Genomic DNA, 19,266 nt, shown 5'->3' on the forward strand with positions numbered 1-19,266 from the left:
ACAGCTTATCTCCTATGTATATATGAAAAGAAAAAGCAGGACACTTGGGAAATTTGTTTTATGATATGTGTTCAGGTCAGAGATGGTCAGTTCACTCCCTCAGGAATGTTGTCATAAAGGGAAATTAAAGAAGGTGGAAACCTGATAAGGATAAAGTGAAAGTCCCATGGTTTAAATTTAGGTCCAAGAGCTCCCAATCATGAGACCAGCACTTGCAGCCCCTTGGCACAATGATTTCCACGAGGGATTTAACACTGCAAGGTGTGTGAAATGCTCTGCAACTGCAGTCCTGCAAAATCCTGCCTACCCAGACTGAGCCCCACTGTAAGGGGAACACACTGGTGTTGGTGCTTAGTCAGCTTCTCATTAACAGCCCAAATTAGTGACCCTTGGGAAGCGCCAGTGGGGAAGTCCCCAAGCCAATGCTTTGTGGAAAACAAGAGATTAAAGTGAGACTCTGCCATCATCCTGCTGACATAAATGGAATGACGCTGTTTGCACTGGAATATTTCCCACTCGAGTCCCTTAAGTGCCAATAGGGAACAGGTACCAGTATGATGATGTTACATCTCAAAAATAAACTGGCCTGGAGTTCAAACTGTTCCAGCTAGTTATATTTATAGTCTTCTAAGACAAAGAACTAAAGAGTGCCCTGCTGAGGGGCCGTGGCTGGCGGGGACACACACTGAGGAGTCTTCCACTACTGAAAGACGAGTGCATAATACTGTAATTGAGCACAGAGAACAGGAATCTGCACCACCTACGTTACCAGAGCAATCTAACCAGTTCCTCACCTGCTGCTGGTGGATGCTGGCCACTAACTGTTGGCAAATCCAAAGAGCTATCAGACATGACATGCTTAAGATCTCCTCCCACATCAGCCAGTTTCATGTCAAACTGAACAGACAGCGCGTCTTCGGAGTCCTCCTTGCCCACGCTGCTGCCGCCGATGGAAGGCAGATCCAGGGACTTCACTGAGGCTGAGTCTTCTTTGGCCTGCTTGAAAGCTGCCACTTTGTCCACCAGAGACTTCTCGGCGCCGCTGGAAGAAAACTTGTTGGAGTGGAAGTCAGCAAAGTCATCGTCGCTCTTGGCCGAGGAGAGCGCGCTGTCCTTGGCCTCCTCGAAGCCCGCTCCAGAGCCCTCCAGGGACAGCTGCTTGAAGATGTCATATTTGGTGGGCGTAGCAGTGGTGGCAGAGCTCTGCCCACCCTTCACTGTGCTGCCTGAGGAGCCAGCCTGAGCGCCAGGGCCGGCCTCCAGCTTGAGTGCATTGTATTTGTCGTCGGGTTTTTGTTCGGAAAACCCCGCGCTGTTGTTGAAAGCCATAAAATCTGCAAAGTCATCCTGTCCACTGGCTGATGCGCCGTTAGAAAATTCCCCAAAGAGGTTGAACTCTCCAAAGTCATCAGCTAAGCTTGAAGTTTTGCTGGGTGCTGGCGGGGCAGAGGCGGATGGAAGGGGTGGGGGGGGAAAGGAGCCCGCTTTGGAGGTGTTAAATGCAGGTGGGAAGGATGGCTGCTTGTTTTCTCCAGGAGAGGAAAAGAGCTCCAAGTCTGCCAGATTCAAAGGGGGCTTGGCTTGTGTTGGCTGTTTTGGCTGAGCAGGCAGAGGAGGGAAGGGTGCAGGGAAGGTTTTGTCTTTGGAGGGTGGCTCTAAGGGGGAGATGCTGTCAGCGGTTTTGAAATCTGTGAAACCATCGTCGGCTCCTGTGGGCTTGAACTCTGCAAGGTTCTCTCCTGGGAATGAAAACAGGGAGAAAACAACAATTAAACCCTGCACAACAAACCCAGCACGTTCACACCATGCAAGCAAGCCAATTATTCCATGCAGTGTCAGAAGGTTTTAGGCAAACTGTTTCAATGGGAGACCTCGGGGTGCACACGGAACTGCAAACTCAACTTCCATGAGCCACACAAGTGTCAAGGGCAGTGATTCTACTTTTCACTCCAGCAAACACCTAATGCTCTCAAACAGCCTCAAAGTCATATTAAACTCCCTTTACACTGAGTTAATATCAAAACACACCATGGCAAATGGATTCAAAAGGAGATCAATACTGCCTTATTTGGCCTCCATGCAAGTCCTTCTCCCCACCTCATCCTCTTCATGTTTGCCAAACAATGAATGCAATTTTGAATTTCACTTATAGCAATACAGTATTTGCTTTTTATGGAAGCAATTCCTCCCTCTGAAATACTGCAGCTTTTTCAGGGGGGATCACCAGATGGCTGAGACAAAACCAACATGAGGTAAGAATGTTTTCATTGAATTTACATTCAATATTTTGGTGTGCTGAATTATAACTTTCCTCTTCTGAACAAGAAAACATGGTTTAACCCATTCACCAGCATGTATATACTTGGACTACTTGCAATTTTAAAGTATTGATGTTTACTTTAAGACAAGTGTCCAATAAATAGATTTTTTCTGTTTTAGAAACACACCACTAGCATTTAATTGTTAAGCTACCACAGTGTCACACTTTAAATCAGTTTAACCAAGATTTAAACAATACTCTTAGTAATGGCAGTAAAGGACCACAACTACACCTTTTAATTCCATTCTCCCTCCCCTCCAAACCAATTCATTTGGCTCAGCAACAATATAAATATTCCTGAAGTTGCTACTCATTGATCAAAACTGCAACAGCACAGCAAACTAAACTTACTGAAGCATTGCAAACTTTTCCATTAGAAATGTAAGCTGGTGAAAGGGTTAAGAGTGGTCAGACCTTGACAGCAGGCAAATACAGCAACTTTCTATATTTCAGAACATGTACAGAAAGAGATCAAATGTTATTTCACTTTACTGCAAGCATTTAATCCTGAAGAGGTTCCAAGCCTGAGAAGCTCACAAAACACCACAGGGGTTTCATAAATGAATGCCTCCTTACTTAAAACAAATTCCAACCACATCATTACTTTACAATAAAACTCAGGAGCACCCAGAAGAGATGCCAACCTTCCAGAAATACCATCAGCACATTGTTCCAACAGGATATCATCCTGTTTTTACAAGATACTTCCTACCAAGGTTTTTAGAGAAGCAGCAGCACCATTATTTTAGAATTGCAGAGATGGAAATTCTGCAGCTCAAAGAGAAATGCTACAAATGATAATGAAAATGCAAGAAAGCCCCAGTGCTTACCCAAGTATTTGCTTTCTGCTGGTTGCTCTAATTCCCGGAAAGCGCTGTACTTGTCCCCTCCATCTAAAGAGGAGAAAAGAGATACATTTACACTGAGAAATTATGAATTCAGACAGCAAAATTGTGAATTCAGACAGCAAAATTACGAATTCATACAGCAAACGTTCTATTAATTGCTCTGATTTTTGAATATGAATATCTTATCAATGCCAAAAAGAAGAAATATGAAACTGTACAATAAATTGCTCATAGAGGTTGTGTATTTGTCCTTTTACCTCCAAAAGCAGCTGCACTCTCAGAAGGCTTCTCAGCTGCCATTCCTTTAAACACAGCATATTTGTCAGCTGGTGAAAGTGGCTTAGTACCTGGGAGTGGCATTAGTAAAGAAGGAACACTAAAAACAAAAGAGATAAAAGCAAAGTTCCTTAATTTATCCATAGGAAATCTGCATTTCCAGGTTTTATTTAAAAGAGTCTCTTATTATGCCTACACAATTTTGTTCCTAAACCTAAGCTTATGCCTTAATGAGTGTTTAATCCAGCCCCTATGTAAGTGACCTCAGCTGGGTAAATTCCCACTCTATCTCACCTAATCATATTTCTTTGGTTCAAAGTCAATTTGCACCGTTCTTGATTTTAATTTCTATCAAAACCATGAACAAAACACTCCAGAACTTTATACCAAGGAATCTGTAGCCCAGGAGAGAACAAGCACACAGACACACCCCAGGAATCAGAATCACTCCTGCTTAATTTATCCCTATGGAAATTCCCCCTGATAGAACTAGGTACAGTAAAGAGCTAAAACTGCATGAGATTTTAACTGCTCCATACTTTCAGCTTATCTAATTCTGATTATATCTCATTACATATTGTAAAATTAAGATAATAAAGTGGGATCACTGTTCAAGGGAAGGAAAATAATAACTCTGAATTTCTGTCAGTGCCAATCAGCCAGCTTAGGCAGGTATCTAGTCAGCAAAATAAGGATTAGTGCACAGTTACACAAGCAAGTCTTTTTGCATAAACACACTGTATTTTATCCAGTAAAACTGCCACAACAACCTAACACCTTGTTAGCAAAGGCTGGAAGATTTAGGAGAGAGCTTTGCTTGCCCTCCACACAAGCCCCGTTATCAGAGCTTGGCAGCTCCACACAACAACATCCTTTACATATGAATGATGCATTCTACCTCCAGTTTGTGTCATTCACATTGAAAACCTGAATGAATTTCTATTGCGTTCTTCAGCCTGGAGCAAGAATCTTTCCAGAGCCATTTAAATCTCCTTATCAGCAGCCTACAAGCAACACACAAACGAAGCACTTGCACACATGTGCTGATGCTGGTCTGTGGTGCTTGCAGGCAGACAGTGCAACGACAAAAAAAATAGAGCTTATGGTAATATAATTAAATTTCCCATCCCTGCAAAGCAGGCTATTAGATATGCAATCTTGGCAAATGGAATGGTTAATCAGCTGTACTCCACAGATGGCTTTTTTTTAAATAAAGCTCCATAAGCAATTAGATTATAGCTCATTGTAACATTTTGTTCAAAACTGAACGCTTTCACAACTGAATAAAGAGAACTGCTGCAGTGAAAAAGAAACACCATTTTCTGAAATATTTCTTTATGATCCTCTACTTTCCATTGTGCAATTAACAAACAGTTTTCTGTCAAAACTTTCAGTAACAGATTAGCTTCAGCTGCAAAATGACATCTAGCACAAGATACACTTAAATCAGCATCTTCAGACCCACGTGGCACTGACTGACATCCCTGGGAGTGTCCAAGGCCAGGCTGGACAGGGTTTGGAGCAATGTGGTCTAATGGAAGGTGTCTCTGGCCCATGGTGGGGGTGGAACTGGTTATCTTTAATGTCCCTTCAAAACCAAAACATTCTGGACTTCTGTGCCATCAGGAAAATTCTATTTCTTACACAGAATCCATTTGCCATAGCATAGGAGAACAACTGGGTTGAGCATCTCCCTTTGATGTCACTGCTGAGGAAGCACCTGGTAATCAGAGCTCACATGGAATTCAGAGCTCTGTTTGCCACTAAGAACAGCCAGTTCCTACCCAGAAAATGTGTCTGTCTACAATCACACACCTGGGAGGTGCATAAAGAGGAAAGAAGGCTGAAATTCTGTAGTCTTTGTAGACCTTGAAAGGTCAATTGTAAACTATCAAAGGGAGGAAACATGTTTATTTATTTTGTTATACAAAACCTGCCTGCTCAGGAATTACATCTTGTCTCCCAAAGGAAAAGCCACGATTGCTGGAGTCTGAATGATGTTTCAATTGAGATTTAGAGTCAGGCATCAAAAGTTCAGGCACTGGCCAGAGCAATGACAGAAACACCAAGGACCTGGTACCTGCTCCGGTGCTGTGAGCTGGCTGCTTTGGCTGCCTCCCCCTGGAAGTCAGTGAAGGAGTCATCCAGGGAGCCAGACTTGGAGGCATCCTGAAACTCCTGGAAGTCATCATCTTCTGGTTTTACTACCTGAGTTACAAACAACACATGAATTGCTATGCTGCTGGCTCTTCAAATTGTCATACAGCAAGAAAGCAGCTTGAGCAGTGTGATTAAGAGGGAAAAAAAGAAGGAAAAGAACCTTTCAACACCAGCATCATCAGCACTTCCACTTTGTCTGCACCTCATCCTGTTCAAACACACACAGGATTACAGGAGCAAGAATGAACAAGAGTTCATTATTTCATAATAAATGTCTTATTGATTGTAGCCATGTCATCTTTTAATACAAAACAAATATTAATAATTTAAATCAATGAATAATTTAAAATTAATAGCGCCACAAAAATATTTTCTGAAGGATGAAGCATGTCTGCAAACAGCAAATTCATTCCCCAACCTGATTTACCTTTGCAAATGGAAGGTTTTCAGTGTTCTCAGCTGCTCCTGAAAACTCCTATTTTACCAGCTATTAGAGTCTGCTCTGCAGTTTAACCTGAAATTCCATTTTATGTGCGTTACAAAATCCTAACTACAACTAAAATCCTCTTTGCAATACAGAACACTTTTGTACCTCTCCTAACACCACCAGAAAGAACTGCAAAAATAAAAGAACGCCCTTAGAGGCACCTCACATTTACAGACGTCACATGCCGGATTTCAGCTCTGGGTTTTTTTGCCATTGACTTAAAACCTGTTCTCACCACGCGAGCCTGGAAGTGCCAGGCTATCTCCCTTGCAGGGAAGGGGCTCCAGGCAGGGGGAGCTCACCTGGCCGGGCGGGTAGGAGGGCAGGAAGGCTCCGGCAGGCTGTGCTGCGGCTCCTCCCGCTGCGGCCGCGGCCGGGGCCGGGGCCGGGGCCGGGGCAGCGCCCGGGAGGCTCATGCCCATCACGGAGGGCCCGATGCCCAGCCCCACGGAGGCCGGGGGAGCCGCGGGCAGCAGCGGGGGCTGGCTCACCCCGCCGGGCAGCGGCACCGGGAACCCGGACAGGGTGGGGACGGGCGCGGCTGGAAACTGGTTCAGCACGTCAGGGCTCACGGCAGGGATCCCCCTCTGCAGAGACAAGAGCACAGTCAGCTACACGTGCAGGGCTGGACAAAGGGGGGAGTGTGCTCCCAGTCCACTCTGCTGCTCCTCGTGCTGGAGCCAACAACGAGCAGGGGACTGGTCAAGCTCCCAGGACACCTCTGACATGCACACATGCCATCAAGGTCCATGTGAGTGAATTATATCCAACACAGAATTACTGAGGTACAAAAAGGCCTCCAAAGCCATTGAGCCTTTGACCCACCTCTCACCCAGCTCAGAGCACTGTCCTTCCTTGGACACCTCCAGGGATGGGGACTCACCACTTCCCTGGGCAGCCCGTTCCAGTGCTTAATCACAAAAACCCTTTCCATTAATAAATTCTTCCTCGTGTTCCAGCTGAAACTCCCCTGGCACAGTATTCTTGTGCTGTCACTTGTTATATTGGATATTAAAATATACATACATGAGTTTTGTATCTATATCTAAGAACTTCAGCTGACACTAAAGAAAAGAATAATTGAAATGTAAGCAATGAAACTGATAGGATTATAACCCCACTGAAGTTCCAAGGGCAGTTTCTCCTCTGGGCTCCAACAGAAGCAGTGTTTTAGGAGAGTTTGCAGTCCCAGGCACACAGCCCAGGGGCTGCCAGGTGAGAGCACACCTGGGGCACTGCTATCATGGAGCACAGCTCTCCTGGCACACCTGGGGCACTGCTATCATGGAGCAGAGCTCTCCTGGCACACCTGGGGCACTGCTACCAGCACGGAGTACAGCTCCTCCTTGGTCAGCTTCCCCGGCGTGGTGCGGTTGGCCAGGGCCCAGATCTGCCCCAGGGTCTCCCTGGGCAGTCCTGAGGACATCAGGATGGGGTAGAGCTTGGCTGTGTCAATTCCAGCAGGAGTCAGGGTGGTTTCTAAGATTTTCTTGTACAGCTCTGTTGTGAGGGAGGCAGTGTTAGACAGTGACAACTGCTCTTTTCAAATATTATTGCTTTTTTATGTTGTCTCAAGCTCAACATGATATCATATCAGGAGCACTCAGTGTAAGGTAAGGCAAGGGCATTCTGGCACTGTATTGTATCACCATGTTTCATCTAAATGTGTTATTGGATGGTCTTTACAGACAAGTTTAACTCAAGCAGAGAAATATTTTATATAAAATACACTTAGTGCTGCATTTCAAACCACATTTCTTTAATGAAATTGCAGGATAACCCATATAAAAAGATAGTTCTAAAAGCCTTATGTACTTAAACCTCAGTGTAATCAATATTTACTACAGCAATTCATTTCCTATTCACTGTGTTATTTACACATAGAAGACAAATAGCCTTCAGAAATGAGCCTGCCTAATTACAAGACATGCCAAAAACCAGAATACCCATGAAAGCAGCATTATCAGCAATGCATCCTCTGCTGGGATAAGCTGCTGCCATAAATGTTTAATCTAGAATTTGTTAACATGCTCAAATAAAACCCCCGCTTCTTCAAATGCAGATAAGACACCATAAATATGTAACATATCAAAGATCCAGGGATCTTTTGATGAGGGAATAAGGCTTTGATCAATAAGTGGCCATGCAAGCACAGGTACATCCACACCTTGCACTGCCCACCTGGCCAAATGCCCACTGGTTGCTTTACCTGGGACCAAGCTGTCGTTGTAAATCCAGGCAGGCATAATTTGCTGGATGGGGTCCTGGGGAGGGAACACTCCAACTCCTAAAGGAATTCCATGCAGTAAGAAAAAACAGTTGTATTAGGATACAGAGCACAATGATCTTCAGAGGATACACCACAGCTGGTCAGCATCATTCAGCAATTCAGGCAAAGATTTCAGATAGGAATCGCTGTGCTCAGAGGAAAAACAGATACTGCAGGAATATGAAATAATAACTAGAATGATGTGGCAGTAATAGATTAAAGTTATATATGTAATGAAATAAGGAGTTCCTCACGTGCCTCCCCCTCTTAACATCCAGATGTACAGAACCTGAAGTCTCACTCTCTTCAAGTTTCAAGAAGTTCTGTGTCATAACAAATTCAGCTTCTCATCAGCTCCCTGCTAGCAGGGCTATTTGTGGAATAAATAAATCCATATCTACCACAAAGCCCACAATGTTCCCCCAGAACATCCTCCCCTGGGAAATGCACAGACTGAACCTCAGCAAGATGGTATCCCACATCCACAAACCTGTATCCACTGCTGCCAGTCTGCAGCTCCAGGACACCACACTCCTACAGTAACATGATCTGTCACACTTCACTCCCTGAAAATTGGTTATTTCCTTCTCCACTATGTGGACTCTTCCCCTCAGTCTCCCTCAGCAGATTTTATGCTCATCTTGGATGGAGCTCTGACCAAAATCAGCATAATTTCAGATTTCATTGTCTTTCCCAGTACCCTTGCATCTCCTCATCTTCCACATGGATTCTCTCTTGACTGCAGTCTAATTTCTAATTATCCCACAACTCCAAGCACATTCCAATATAAGTAATTCCTTCCATTTCACCAACCAAGTAAAATAAATTTGCCACTTCCTCAGATCTCATTATTCTTCAGTTTTAACCCCCCTTCCATACTCAGTCAACATTTTTTTTTAACAAAATCCAAACTGGAACAAAGCCTTGTTTTAAGTTTTCCTCTAACCATCTTTTGAATATTCACTCCTAAAGTACAGGTAGTTTTACACATAATGTGTATGAGTAGCAAATATTTGAGAAACAAGTATTAACTAGCTAAGAGTTTTAACCTGGCAAGATTTTATCCCCTTAAGGTTAAAAGATTAAAACCCACCATGACATTGACCATCTTTAGTGGTAAGTTTCCCTAAACAGTTTTTTTTTAAATATCTTCAGACAGCACAACCTCTTTTTCCCCAAGACAGGATAGACTATTTAAAACAGCAAACCTGATCAAACAAACATGTTAAAGGTGATTACAACAACAAACTCACATGGAGAAAGTTCAGAGCAAAATCATGGCAGTTACACTTTGAGCAAGGAGCAGGAGGCACTGACATATTATTCAAGCAGGCGTTCAGAGCAAAATTATGCAGGGTTGGCCTTGGAATTAGTGAAGAGAGCGTTAGCACCAAGCAGCATCTCATTAGACTGAAATTCTGTCAAACGTTTTGATTGCTCACCACACTCTTCAACTGCTCTGTTTTGTTCTGAAGCCTTGTGCACCTCTGCAGCAGCAGTGGGACCACTTTCATGTCCACCTACACCATCCCAGTCACTGCTGGTGAGACTGGGATGGGCTTGGCTTGCAGCCGAGGCTTTGTGCCCAACTTCAGACGTTTTAACTTTGGTTTGCTCTTGTTCAGATTCATCTGAGCCATTAGCTAAGGCTTTCTCCTCCAAGGAAGAGCCTGAATAAACAGCAGGAGGAATTATTTATACTTGGTTACGAACTGCCCAGACTGCACTTCCACACTTTTCACAGAAGTAGTTTTGGTACCACTGATGAGTTGGAGATGACCAGCCCCAGCTCAGACCAGCAGCACCACCCTCTCTGGACACTGTCAGAGCCTGGTTCTGCCCTCTGCTTACCACAAACACAACAAACTCAACAAGCAAAAAAACAAGTAAGAGGAAGACACGAAACTATTTCCTGTGTCAGGATTATTGTTGCGTAATCATCAGGCATCAGGAGCAGAAGTGCCCAGTATCTACTTACATCTCCAAAATTCATGTTCATCTCACCACCATCCCTTCAGCCTCCAAGGGAGGAAGCACAAAAGTGCTCCACAGCAGCATAATCATTATTTCATATACCATCATCTCAGCTGTGTCTTTTTCTACCCTACAGATTTAGGATGATGCTGCTAAAACACAAGATTGAATTCACCTAAGATCAGGCATGTGAATATTTAGCAGTATTTGGATCCATACACGACTTGCTTTTACAGGCAGTTCTAAGGGAAGGAAGAAGGGCACTTAAATAATCTTTTCCCATGGATCAGCAGGTTTCTGCTTAATTACCTAAGTTATTTTTTCCAGCCAAGCTGAAAAAAAAAAAACCCCAACAAATTAAGTAAAGACTCTGTGTAGCTCAGAGGGTGACATGTAAAAGAAGATACTTTAGAGTTACCTGTTTTATGGGTATTGGATGGAGATGCAGAGGTAGGAAAATAAGGAACCTGCCCAGTTGTACCATGCAGGGTGGATAACACTGGAGCCTGGGCTGGAGGGACAGGTTGGAGCACAGCCCTCTCTGAAAGCAGCTGCCCAGCCTCAGTGGCAGGATGGAAAGGCTGAGAGGTAGATTGAGGCACCAGTTTGGGGGTTTCAACAGGCCCTTGCATAAAGTCACTAAATTCTTCATCATCGAGAAAAGCAGAATGGGAAACAGATACAGCACAATGGGATGGTGTGGGATGATCTGCAAATGGAATGAACACACAAGCAAAGTGATGAGGAACAGGAATGGGGGAAATGAGGCAAACATTGGGAATACACAGCAAATGGGCAAGGAGGAGCAGGGTGGAGTCTGTGTGGTGACACATGAAAGGTGTCACTGGCACAAGGTAAAACTGAGCAGCCCCTTCCAACCACAGATCTTCTCTCCCAGGTTTTTAGGATGTGAACACTGAAACCTGGTTCTTAAAACTGGCTGTGAAAGTATCCTGTCTGTTTTAAGCAGGCAGGGTCAAAACAAATCAAGAGGTAACATTTCAAACTGGACATAATGGGGTCTGTCAGGGGGACATTCCCCCTCAAAGGAATGTTTTATCCACAGAAACTCAGCAATGTATCATAAAGTACAAAAGAAATGTCTGCTCATGTAGACAATTTTCTGCTTGATCCCTTCCAGTGTTACCCATTTTAATGGAACTGGTGAAGGACAGGCAAATCTCCAGACAGAGGGAAGTTGTCAGAGACCACATGTAACTGCAAACTTACCAAGGAGTGAATCCACAGCAGAGACACAAATTTTATATAGGAAAAAGCTGGCCTAGATAAGCTTTGTTTCAGGCTAGACACTAAAAAACTACACTACAGACCACAAGAAGTCTTAAGTGGCAATTGTTGCCAGTGTAATTACTGAGAACAGAGGCTTGGTTTGACCATGCCCAACAACACACCAGCCAGCTGTGACACTCCACTCAAGTCTTTACACATGGTTTTGATCATTCTTAGCACTTAAATGCCACTTCTCATCTTCAAAAGCACTCTGCAAAACATTAATTAATGCTTTGACTAGCAAAGAACAAAGGCTTTATCAATTTTCTTGATGTTTCACATTCAGCACAGCACATGAGGCTTTCTGTTAAAGATTTCAAGTCTTTTAATAAAGACTCATATCTAATACTTCACCCTCATACCCTAGCGAACAGTTGCCAGAATGACATTTGATTTTACAAAACTGTTAATCCACTCATTTTGTACCACCAAATAAAAATACTTGTTGGAATTAGTCTCTCTGCTGAAGATTTCAAATGTTGGAGTTTTATTTTCCATTGGAAAATGAGGAAAATTACAAACCTGGCTTTTTTGGATGCGTTGCTGGTGTTGGGTGCATTTTGGCATCTCTAGAAAAGCCATCTAAGTTTCCTTTAATGGCTTCCAAAGCATCATCTCTGCTTTTTTCACCTGTCTGAAACAGCACAGAAAAAGTTTTGGTAAGTTGACAGAACAGCTCCATTTTCTTCCAATACCCACACTTCTCCAGTACCAGAATTAGCAATGCCTGCTGCTGGCAGACTGTGTAAAGGACTGACCCTTCCAGAGATTTTTCAAGCCCTAATCTGGCATCTCATGCAATTCCCACTGATTTCCTTGCTGAAAGAGACCAACCCATTAAAAGCTATTAAAAAAAAAAAAAAAACTGAAGAAAGAAACTATCAGGCCATACCTTGGGTTTCACACTGCTCAGGAGTCTCAGCTTTTGTTTCTGCTCTTCAAACTGCCGCCGTTTTCTTTCTTCCTCTAAGAACTTCTGCTGGTGCTCAAACCTCTTCCTGAAGGAAAATTATTTAAATATATATATACATCTAGAAATAATTTTTATGAGACTTTTCACATCAGGTTTGTGAAAAGTTTGCTTGATTTCTCCATTTCTACTGTCTCAAATTCAGATGGTTTGGTGCACACACTCCTGCTGCTTCTCAAACCAGGACAAGCACCACAAACTCAGAGGCAATGGAACATCCAGCAATATTCTACAGCCCCAAACAATGCTGCTCCAGAGAAACCCCATCTCCCCCTGACAGAAGGGCTCCCCAGGAGTCAGGGAAGTGCCACTTACTGCTGCTCCTCTGCAAACTGCTTCTGCATGTCGGGGCCGTACTGCGGGGCGGCCGGGCGCATTCCCAGGAAGGAGGCCTGTCCCATGTAGGGCATTCCAGCAGCTGGCATGGGGCCCAGGGCCATGCCACCCTACGAGCACAAACACAGCACACAGCTCCAGGGGATTGCTTTCAGCTCCAGGGGATTTTTTTCCCCGGCAGCGCCAGGGAAGCTGGGCCGGTGTTAGGGAGTGCTGGAGGAGCAGTGCCCTCAGTAGATGGCACTCTTCCTCTCCACAAGCACTCGAACTCGCAGCATTTGGGGAAACTGCCAAAAAGCAGCTCTTCAAATCCTACCTGCCCCAAGAGCAGGAAGGCTGCAGCCATCCTACACCGTTCAGTACGGGTTTTCCTGGGATTTCTGGTTCCTATTCTAAAGGATTTCATAATATTTTGATATTCCCTCCTACCAACCACAGATGCTGGAAAATGTGGTCTAGGCATTTCCCAGACATATCCAGGGAACCAACAATATATGACAACAGGCAAAAGGAACCTTGTTTGAATAAACTGTATCAGAAGCATTTGCTGAGAAATATATTCTGGGACATTTAGAGCAGCAAAGCTGCCTAATATAGAAGGAGACAGAAAATAATTTACTTTTCTTACCATTCATTTTGCATTTGGTCTCAGAACACGTAGGAAGAGAACAAAAGTTGTTTATTATTTTTAGACCACCTCTCATAAAAACATCTTCCTACTATAAATTTTGCCAAAATAACACAATAAATTGCAGCTGGGGAGGGAAGGGAGTGTAAGGACATGGCAAAACAATAAATTCCATTTGTGACACAGCTATTTGGTTAGAAAGTCATGCAAAAGCACTGAATTTCAGCAAAGTGCAAATTTGTACATAAGCACATATGTATTAATAGAATGTAAATGTAGAATGTAGAATTAGAATGTACAGAACGTAGAATTAATGTAAATAGAATAAAACAGAAGAGAGGAAACATAATATTATCTGCTCATTTTTCATTCTTATTCCTCAATCAGCAACAGCAGCACTGAAGACAAAGTTACTTTAAGGAAAAATAAAAATGATGGTGATAGGACAGAGGGAATGGCCTCAACCTGAAGGAAGGCAGGCTCAGATTGGACATTAGAGAGAAATTCTGCCCTGTGAGGGTGGTGAGGCCCTGGCACAGGGTGCCCAGAGAGGCTGTGGACTCCCCGTCCCTGGCAGTGTCCAAGGCCAGGTTGGATGGAGCTTGGGGCTGGGATGGTGCAAGGTGTCCCTGCCCATGGCAGGGAGTGGCACTGGATGAGGTTTAATGTCCCTTTAAATGTCCCTTACTGTCCCCAACCTTTAATGTCTGGGGTTCTGCAGTTTCAGCCCACACTTCACTGCCACACACCTGCATGGCCATGGGTCCAGGAGGCATCTGAGAGCCATAATTCATTCCCATCATCCCTGGCATGTTGGTCTGCATGACAGGAACCATTGGAAACCCTTGCTGTTGCATAGGAATCATCCCTGCAATGAAACATGAAACAAGCCAAGTGCCCAGTTAATGTTAAAAGCTTTTTTTCCCTTTCCCTAACTCTGCCTCCCCCATTTAATTGTTCTTCTTTTTTTGTTTTGTTTACTAAACCAGCAAAGGAAAGTAAAAAACTCTGAGTTGTACTGGACTGTTTAAAAATAAAAATAATGAAATTTCCTACACTGCAGGCAGCCACAGAATCTCCTTAGTTTAGACACTGGTCACCCTACAGGGAAAAATATTACAGGGCTTTTCAGTAACTAAGCTGATGAATTATCCCACCATCCTAAAGATTCTCTGTGGGTTTCTTCCCATACGATTTCTGGAAGGGTCATTTCCAATTAAAAAGATTTAATTAACCAGGGTGACTGGTGCTGGTAATTCCCATTTCTTCTGAATGGCAGTTTCTGAAAATAAATCTTGGGAAATAGTGTCAACCTTTCACAAGCAACTTCACACTCTGACCTGGCTGGATAACTTGTCTGTAGGTTAATTAGAACACTTTAGGTTAATTAGCCCACTACACGTGTTAGCATGGTAACAATACTTGTCAGTAAAAGCTAAACATCCACAAAACTGGACAAGTCAAGCTGGAATGTATTAATTCATTGAATAAAGCAAGTGTGTTATGTTTCAGTATCTTCCTGTCTCACATTTTGCTGTCTTGGGAGACAAACACTAACATGCACTTGTTACCAGCACACCACGAGATAATTATGCAAAAACACTCCAGGAGGCCATGACACAGGCAGGAATAATCCATGAATCAGTCCCTGGGATTTTAATAAAAAACTCGCCATTTTCCCCATAAATTCTCTGCATATTTTCCCCTAATTAAACAAACAGCACTGCATCAGGAATGAGAACAAAGGCAATTTAAGGCTGGGGCTCTCCCATTGTATTAATACTTTCCACACAGGTTGTGACTCTTGTCCCGGGGTCTTGATGTGCTTTGTAAATATTTACCAGCTCTTGCAACACCCACACAGTATGGGTATACACAGCTGGGAGATGAAGCAGAGCGAGGTGAAATACCACACTCAAAATAACACCAGAACCCAAAAGGCCAGTTCAGGTTAAAAAGGGAGATGTAGATTTCCTGGACCTTTAATCCACATTCTGGTGACGCTGCTTCAACAACACATAGGAGGTTTTCCCAACAGAGGAGTGAGAGAGCTGGATTCAAGGGAGAAACCAGCCATGGAGTTCAATTAATGATCACACCTCTGAACATCACTGCAGACCTGGTTTAGGTCTAATTTGTCTAAACAAAGTCAAGAAATTAGTGCTCAAAATGTGAAGCTGATACATACCTTGAGGGGGGCCCAAACCGCCTGCGACGGGAAACATGAAGCTGCAGGAGGAAAACAAGAGGATGTGAAATTCTGTCACTTCAGTGCAAACAGAAAATCCACCTCGATTTCCACATCAGCACCACCACCAGGAGCCTCCCACCTTCTGGTCAGCACTTGCAGACCCCACAGAACCCAAGCCCATCCAAGGGAAAACGTTATCCCTCAGCGGGATCCCGCAGCGCCGTCACGGGCTGCAGGGCCAGGAAACACAGATCTGATCCTCCCAGCAGCCCTGACACGGCTTTGACTCATCCACATCACCCACAGGAGACTTGCAGCACCCACACAGCTTGGGAACAGGTCAGTCTGTTGTGTGGGCTAAGCACGGAATGAGTAAACATCTCCTCCTGGAAGTGTCTGACTCAGCAGGACCACCAGAGAACGCTTCTCAGCTGCTTAGGAACAGCTTTTCTGAAGAAAAAGAAACTATCCACAAAACCCCATCACTTTTTGCCCCCTTTAGACACATTAAGTACCACAAAATAATGGAGTTTCTATTTTCTCAGTTATCTAATTACAACAAAAATAGCACCTTGGAGAAAGCATTCATTCACCTATCCAGGGTCAAGTGCACCCAGAGGAAGAGCCATTAAAATTTCAACTAAAATCCTAATGGAAATTGCTAGCCCTCGTTCTCAAACAGCTGCCAAACAGCAAAAAAGGACCTAGTTTAAAATTCTCATTTGCAAGCAACTTGCAGAAACCCACGTCAGCAGCAATTTCCCAGAGAAGAACCTCACTCAGTGTCCCAGGCAGTTATTACATCAAAGTGCTGTGGAAGAGAAACACACTTATAGATATTCAATGTTCAATTCCACGGGTGGATGTAAAAGAAACTGACGAAGAGTACCAGAGAAAATGCCATCAGAAATGGCTGCAGGAAGTCCTGAAAGCCAACCTGGTTTATAAATATAAAAGAGCTGTGTAATATGAGCACTAAGATAAAATAAGGAATTTAAATTATGCATTTATCCAGGAGCAAATTGCACCTCCTCACTGCACAGGCAGCGGGTCACACGGTCACCAAGACAACCCATTTGCTCTTCACTTCATCCTCTACTCAGGATCTTCATCATCCTGAAGCAGCTTCTGCAGCCCCGAGCGCTGGGTGCTGATTTCTCCTTCCACAACTATCACACACCTGTGCTTCCCAACGGGCCAGTCCTGCCATCCTCCACCCCACCATCTGGGGTTCTCCCTCTGAAGAACTCTGCAGACTCACACAGCTCAGCCCCACTCATGTGCAGGGCTTGGTTCTCACCACAGCCAAGGTCTCTTTAACTCAGTTCAGTCATTTTAATCCACTCCTTGGCATTCAGTATCAACATGAAAACAAACAGAATGATGAAATATCAAATGTGATTTCTGAAGATCTCCTAATCCTGTAGGAGTGTTCTAAGCTTCATGCTTCCCTTCTTGTTGGGGAACCTGATGAACAAGAATTCTCCAAACCAGCAGTGTAAACTGAACAAGCGTCGGGAGGTACCACTGCTTGTTGGGAGCAAGTAAAGGCCAAACCATTAAATATTTATCCCTTTCTACAGAGCTCCTGGTTTATTTATAAGTCTGTGCTGAAAAAAAATAAAAAGAAACAATCAACAAAAAACCCCTCAGCTGATTAGAGGGCACTGGAAGAGGAGCTGGTCCAAAGGAGCAAAGCAAGCTCTGGCAGCACAGCCCCGTACGCGCTGCTCAGATCCACCACGGATTCACTCCAGGATTCAGAGTGCAACTGCCAGCACCAGCCACAAACCATTCCACCAATGGGAATTTATCACTGAACTGCTTTTTTGGAGATGCAAAATTGCCCAGAGCAATCAGTGAAAGCAGCTGGGTCTCGTGGCTGAGGGAGCCAGCGCAGGGACGGCTCTGTGAACGCTGCACAAATACAATAATAAAGGGAAGGGAACAAATGATCACCCTGCAACAGACCTCCTAAAGCAGTACTAGAGATCTGCACGTTCCTACTAAAGGAGTATTTTAAATATGGAGCTTAAAAAAAACAACAAGAAGCCCCAAACCAACCAAGCAACAGCTTCAGCCAAACGCAGGAGCGTGGGGAGCAGCAACTCCTTTTCTGAATGGAGACTTCACTGTAACAGCTCCAAACCACACAGAACGTTTTCCTGTCTACAAGTGGATTTTAAACCCCTTAATTCCCAAGCAGTACAACTCCATCGATGCAATAGACTGTTAGAGTATTTTTGAATGGCAGAAATGCACAAAAATTGAAGTGAAATCAAGCAAAGAACCCACACAGACACAGAACAGAACTTTTCCTCTACCTCCAGACTTTGTCCTCAAAGAAACCAAAATACTATCAATGGGCAATGGTGATTTGTAAATCCTTTTATTTTTGAGAACCTTTATTTCTGAAACTGACAACAGTGACAACACTCCCAATGACACTGACAAAACCGTGGGCTTCAGATACCCAAGACAACTCAATGAGCTTAATTGTCAAATGCAAAATTTCCTCAGCCTCCCTGGAAGTAGGACAAGAGATAAATAGCAGACGAGAGCCTACATTGAAAAAAAACATTACTAGACTCTTCAAAGGCGGTGAAATCCAGTTTTCCAACCTTTCCAGAAACATAACAACATCTCTTCTAAAACTGTTTTTTTTCTCCTGACAGGATTCCTCAGTCCTCCCTGTGGCCAAGGTGCCCTCTGTGAGAAGGAGGGGAAAAGGGAAGTCCCCAGGGATGCTGGTCCCAGGAGGCCCCAGACAGACAGTGACAGGAGCATTTACTGCTGCTGACACCGGCGGCACCGAGCGGGGCTGGCAGAACCCCCAAATCCTTCCCACCCAATATCTGAGATCACAGCTGCAGAGCCTGATGGCGAGTGGGGCACAACTGCCCAAGCCTGGACACGCTGGGGAGATCAGCCGGGCCCCCAAAACGTGAATAAATCTCAGCAAAGCGCAGAGCTACCGTGGCTGCATTCCCAACAGCACAGCTGGCACTCCGCACCCCACCCGGGACCCCACCACATCCTGCCTGGGCCCCTGATGTTCCATCCAGGATCACAGTACTACACCTGAGACCCACACATCCTACCGACCCAAGACCCCACAAAGCTCACCTAACAACCCACGAACCCCACCTGGGACCCCCACCCAGGATCCCACCAACCTCACCCGAGACCCCCCCACCACACCTGCGACCCCCACATCCCACCCAGGCTCTACCACACCTCAGACCCCACACACCCCACCTGGGACCCCCAATCCCAGTCAGAAACCCCGCACAGCCCACCTGGGCCCTGACCCCCCTGCCCTCACACCCCTGCACTGCGAGCCGCCACCCCAGCCCTCTCATCGCCCCCCATCTCAGCCCCTCCCCGCGTCCCCTTCACTCCCCATCACCGCCCTCCCTTTGTCCGCTCCCTCTCCGCAGCCCCTCGCCCGCTGCCCTCGGTCACCACCGACCTGGCGGCCCCGGCCGCTCCGCCGCCCGCCCCGCCGGCGCCCCCC

At 44.8% G+C, this 19,266-nt stretch overlaps 1 protein-coding gene across 1 annotated transcript in view; it reads right to left on the reverse strand.

Annotated features, from left to right (window-relative positions):
• The window catches only part of SYNRG (synergin gamma), a 32,663-nt gene extending 13,403 nt beyond the window's left edge, over positions 1-19,260 (reverse strand). Inside the window, exons 1-13 of the mRNA XM_039720739.1 lie at positions 19,222-19,260; positions 15,747-15,787; positions 14,308-14,426; positions 12,910-13,040; positions 12,517-12,622; positions 12,147-12,258; positions 8,301-8,378; positions 7,401-7,591; positions 6,394-6,678; positions 5,525-5,652; positions 3,426-3,544; positions 3,151-3,213; positions 795-1,739 (exon numbers count right to left, since the gene is read on the reverse strand). Coding sequence (XP_039576673.1) covers positions 795-1,739; positions 3,151-3,213; positions 3,426-3,544; positions 5,525-5,652; positions 6,394-6,678; positions 7,401-7,591; positions 8,301-8,378; positions 12,147-12,258; positions 12,517-12,622; positions 12,910-13,040; positions 14,308-14,426; positions 15,747-15,783 — 2,314 coding nt within the window. The 5' untranslated portion in view covers positions 15,784-15,787; positions 19,222-19,260. The remainder of the gene's footprint in view (positions 1-794; positions 1,740-3,150; positions 3,214-3,425; positions 3,545-5,524; positions 5,653-6,393; positions 6,679-7,400; positions 7,592-8,300; positions 8,379-12,146; positions 12,259-12,516; positions 12,623-12,909; positions 13,041-14,307; positions 14,427-15,746; positions 15,788-19,221) is intronic.
• Between the last annotated feature and the right edge of the window lie 6 nt (positions 19,261-19,266).

This window comes from Passer montanus, unplaced genomic scaffold (assembly GCF_014805655.1).
Source record: "Passer montanus isolate IOZ18808 unplaced genomic scaffold, ASM1480565v1 scaffold44, whole genome shotgun sequence".
NCBI lineage: Eukaryota > Metazoa > Chordata > Aves > Passeriformes > Passeridae > Passer > Passer montanus.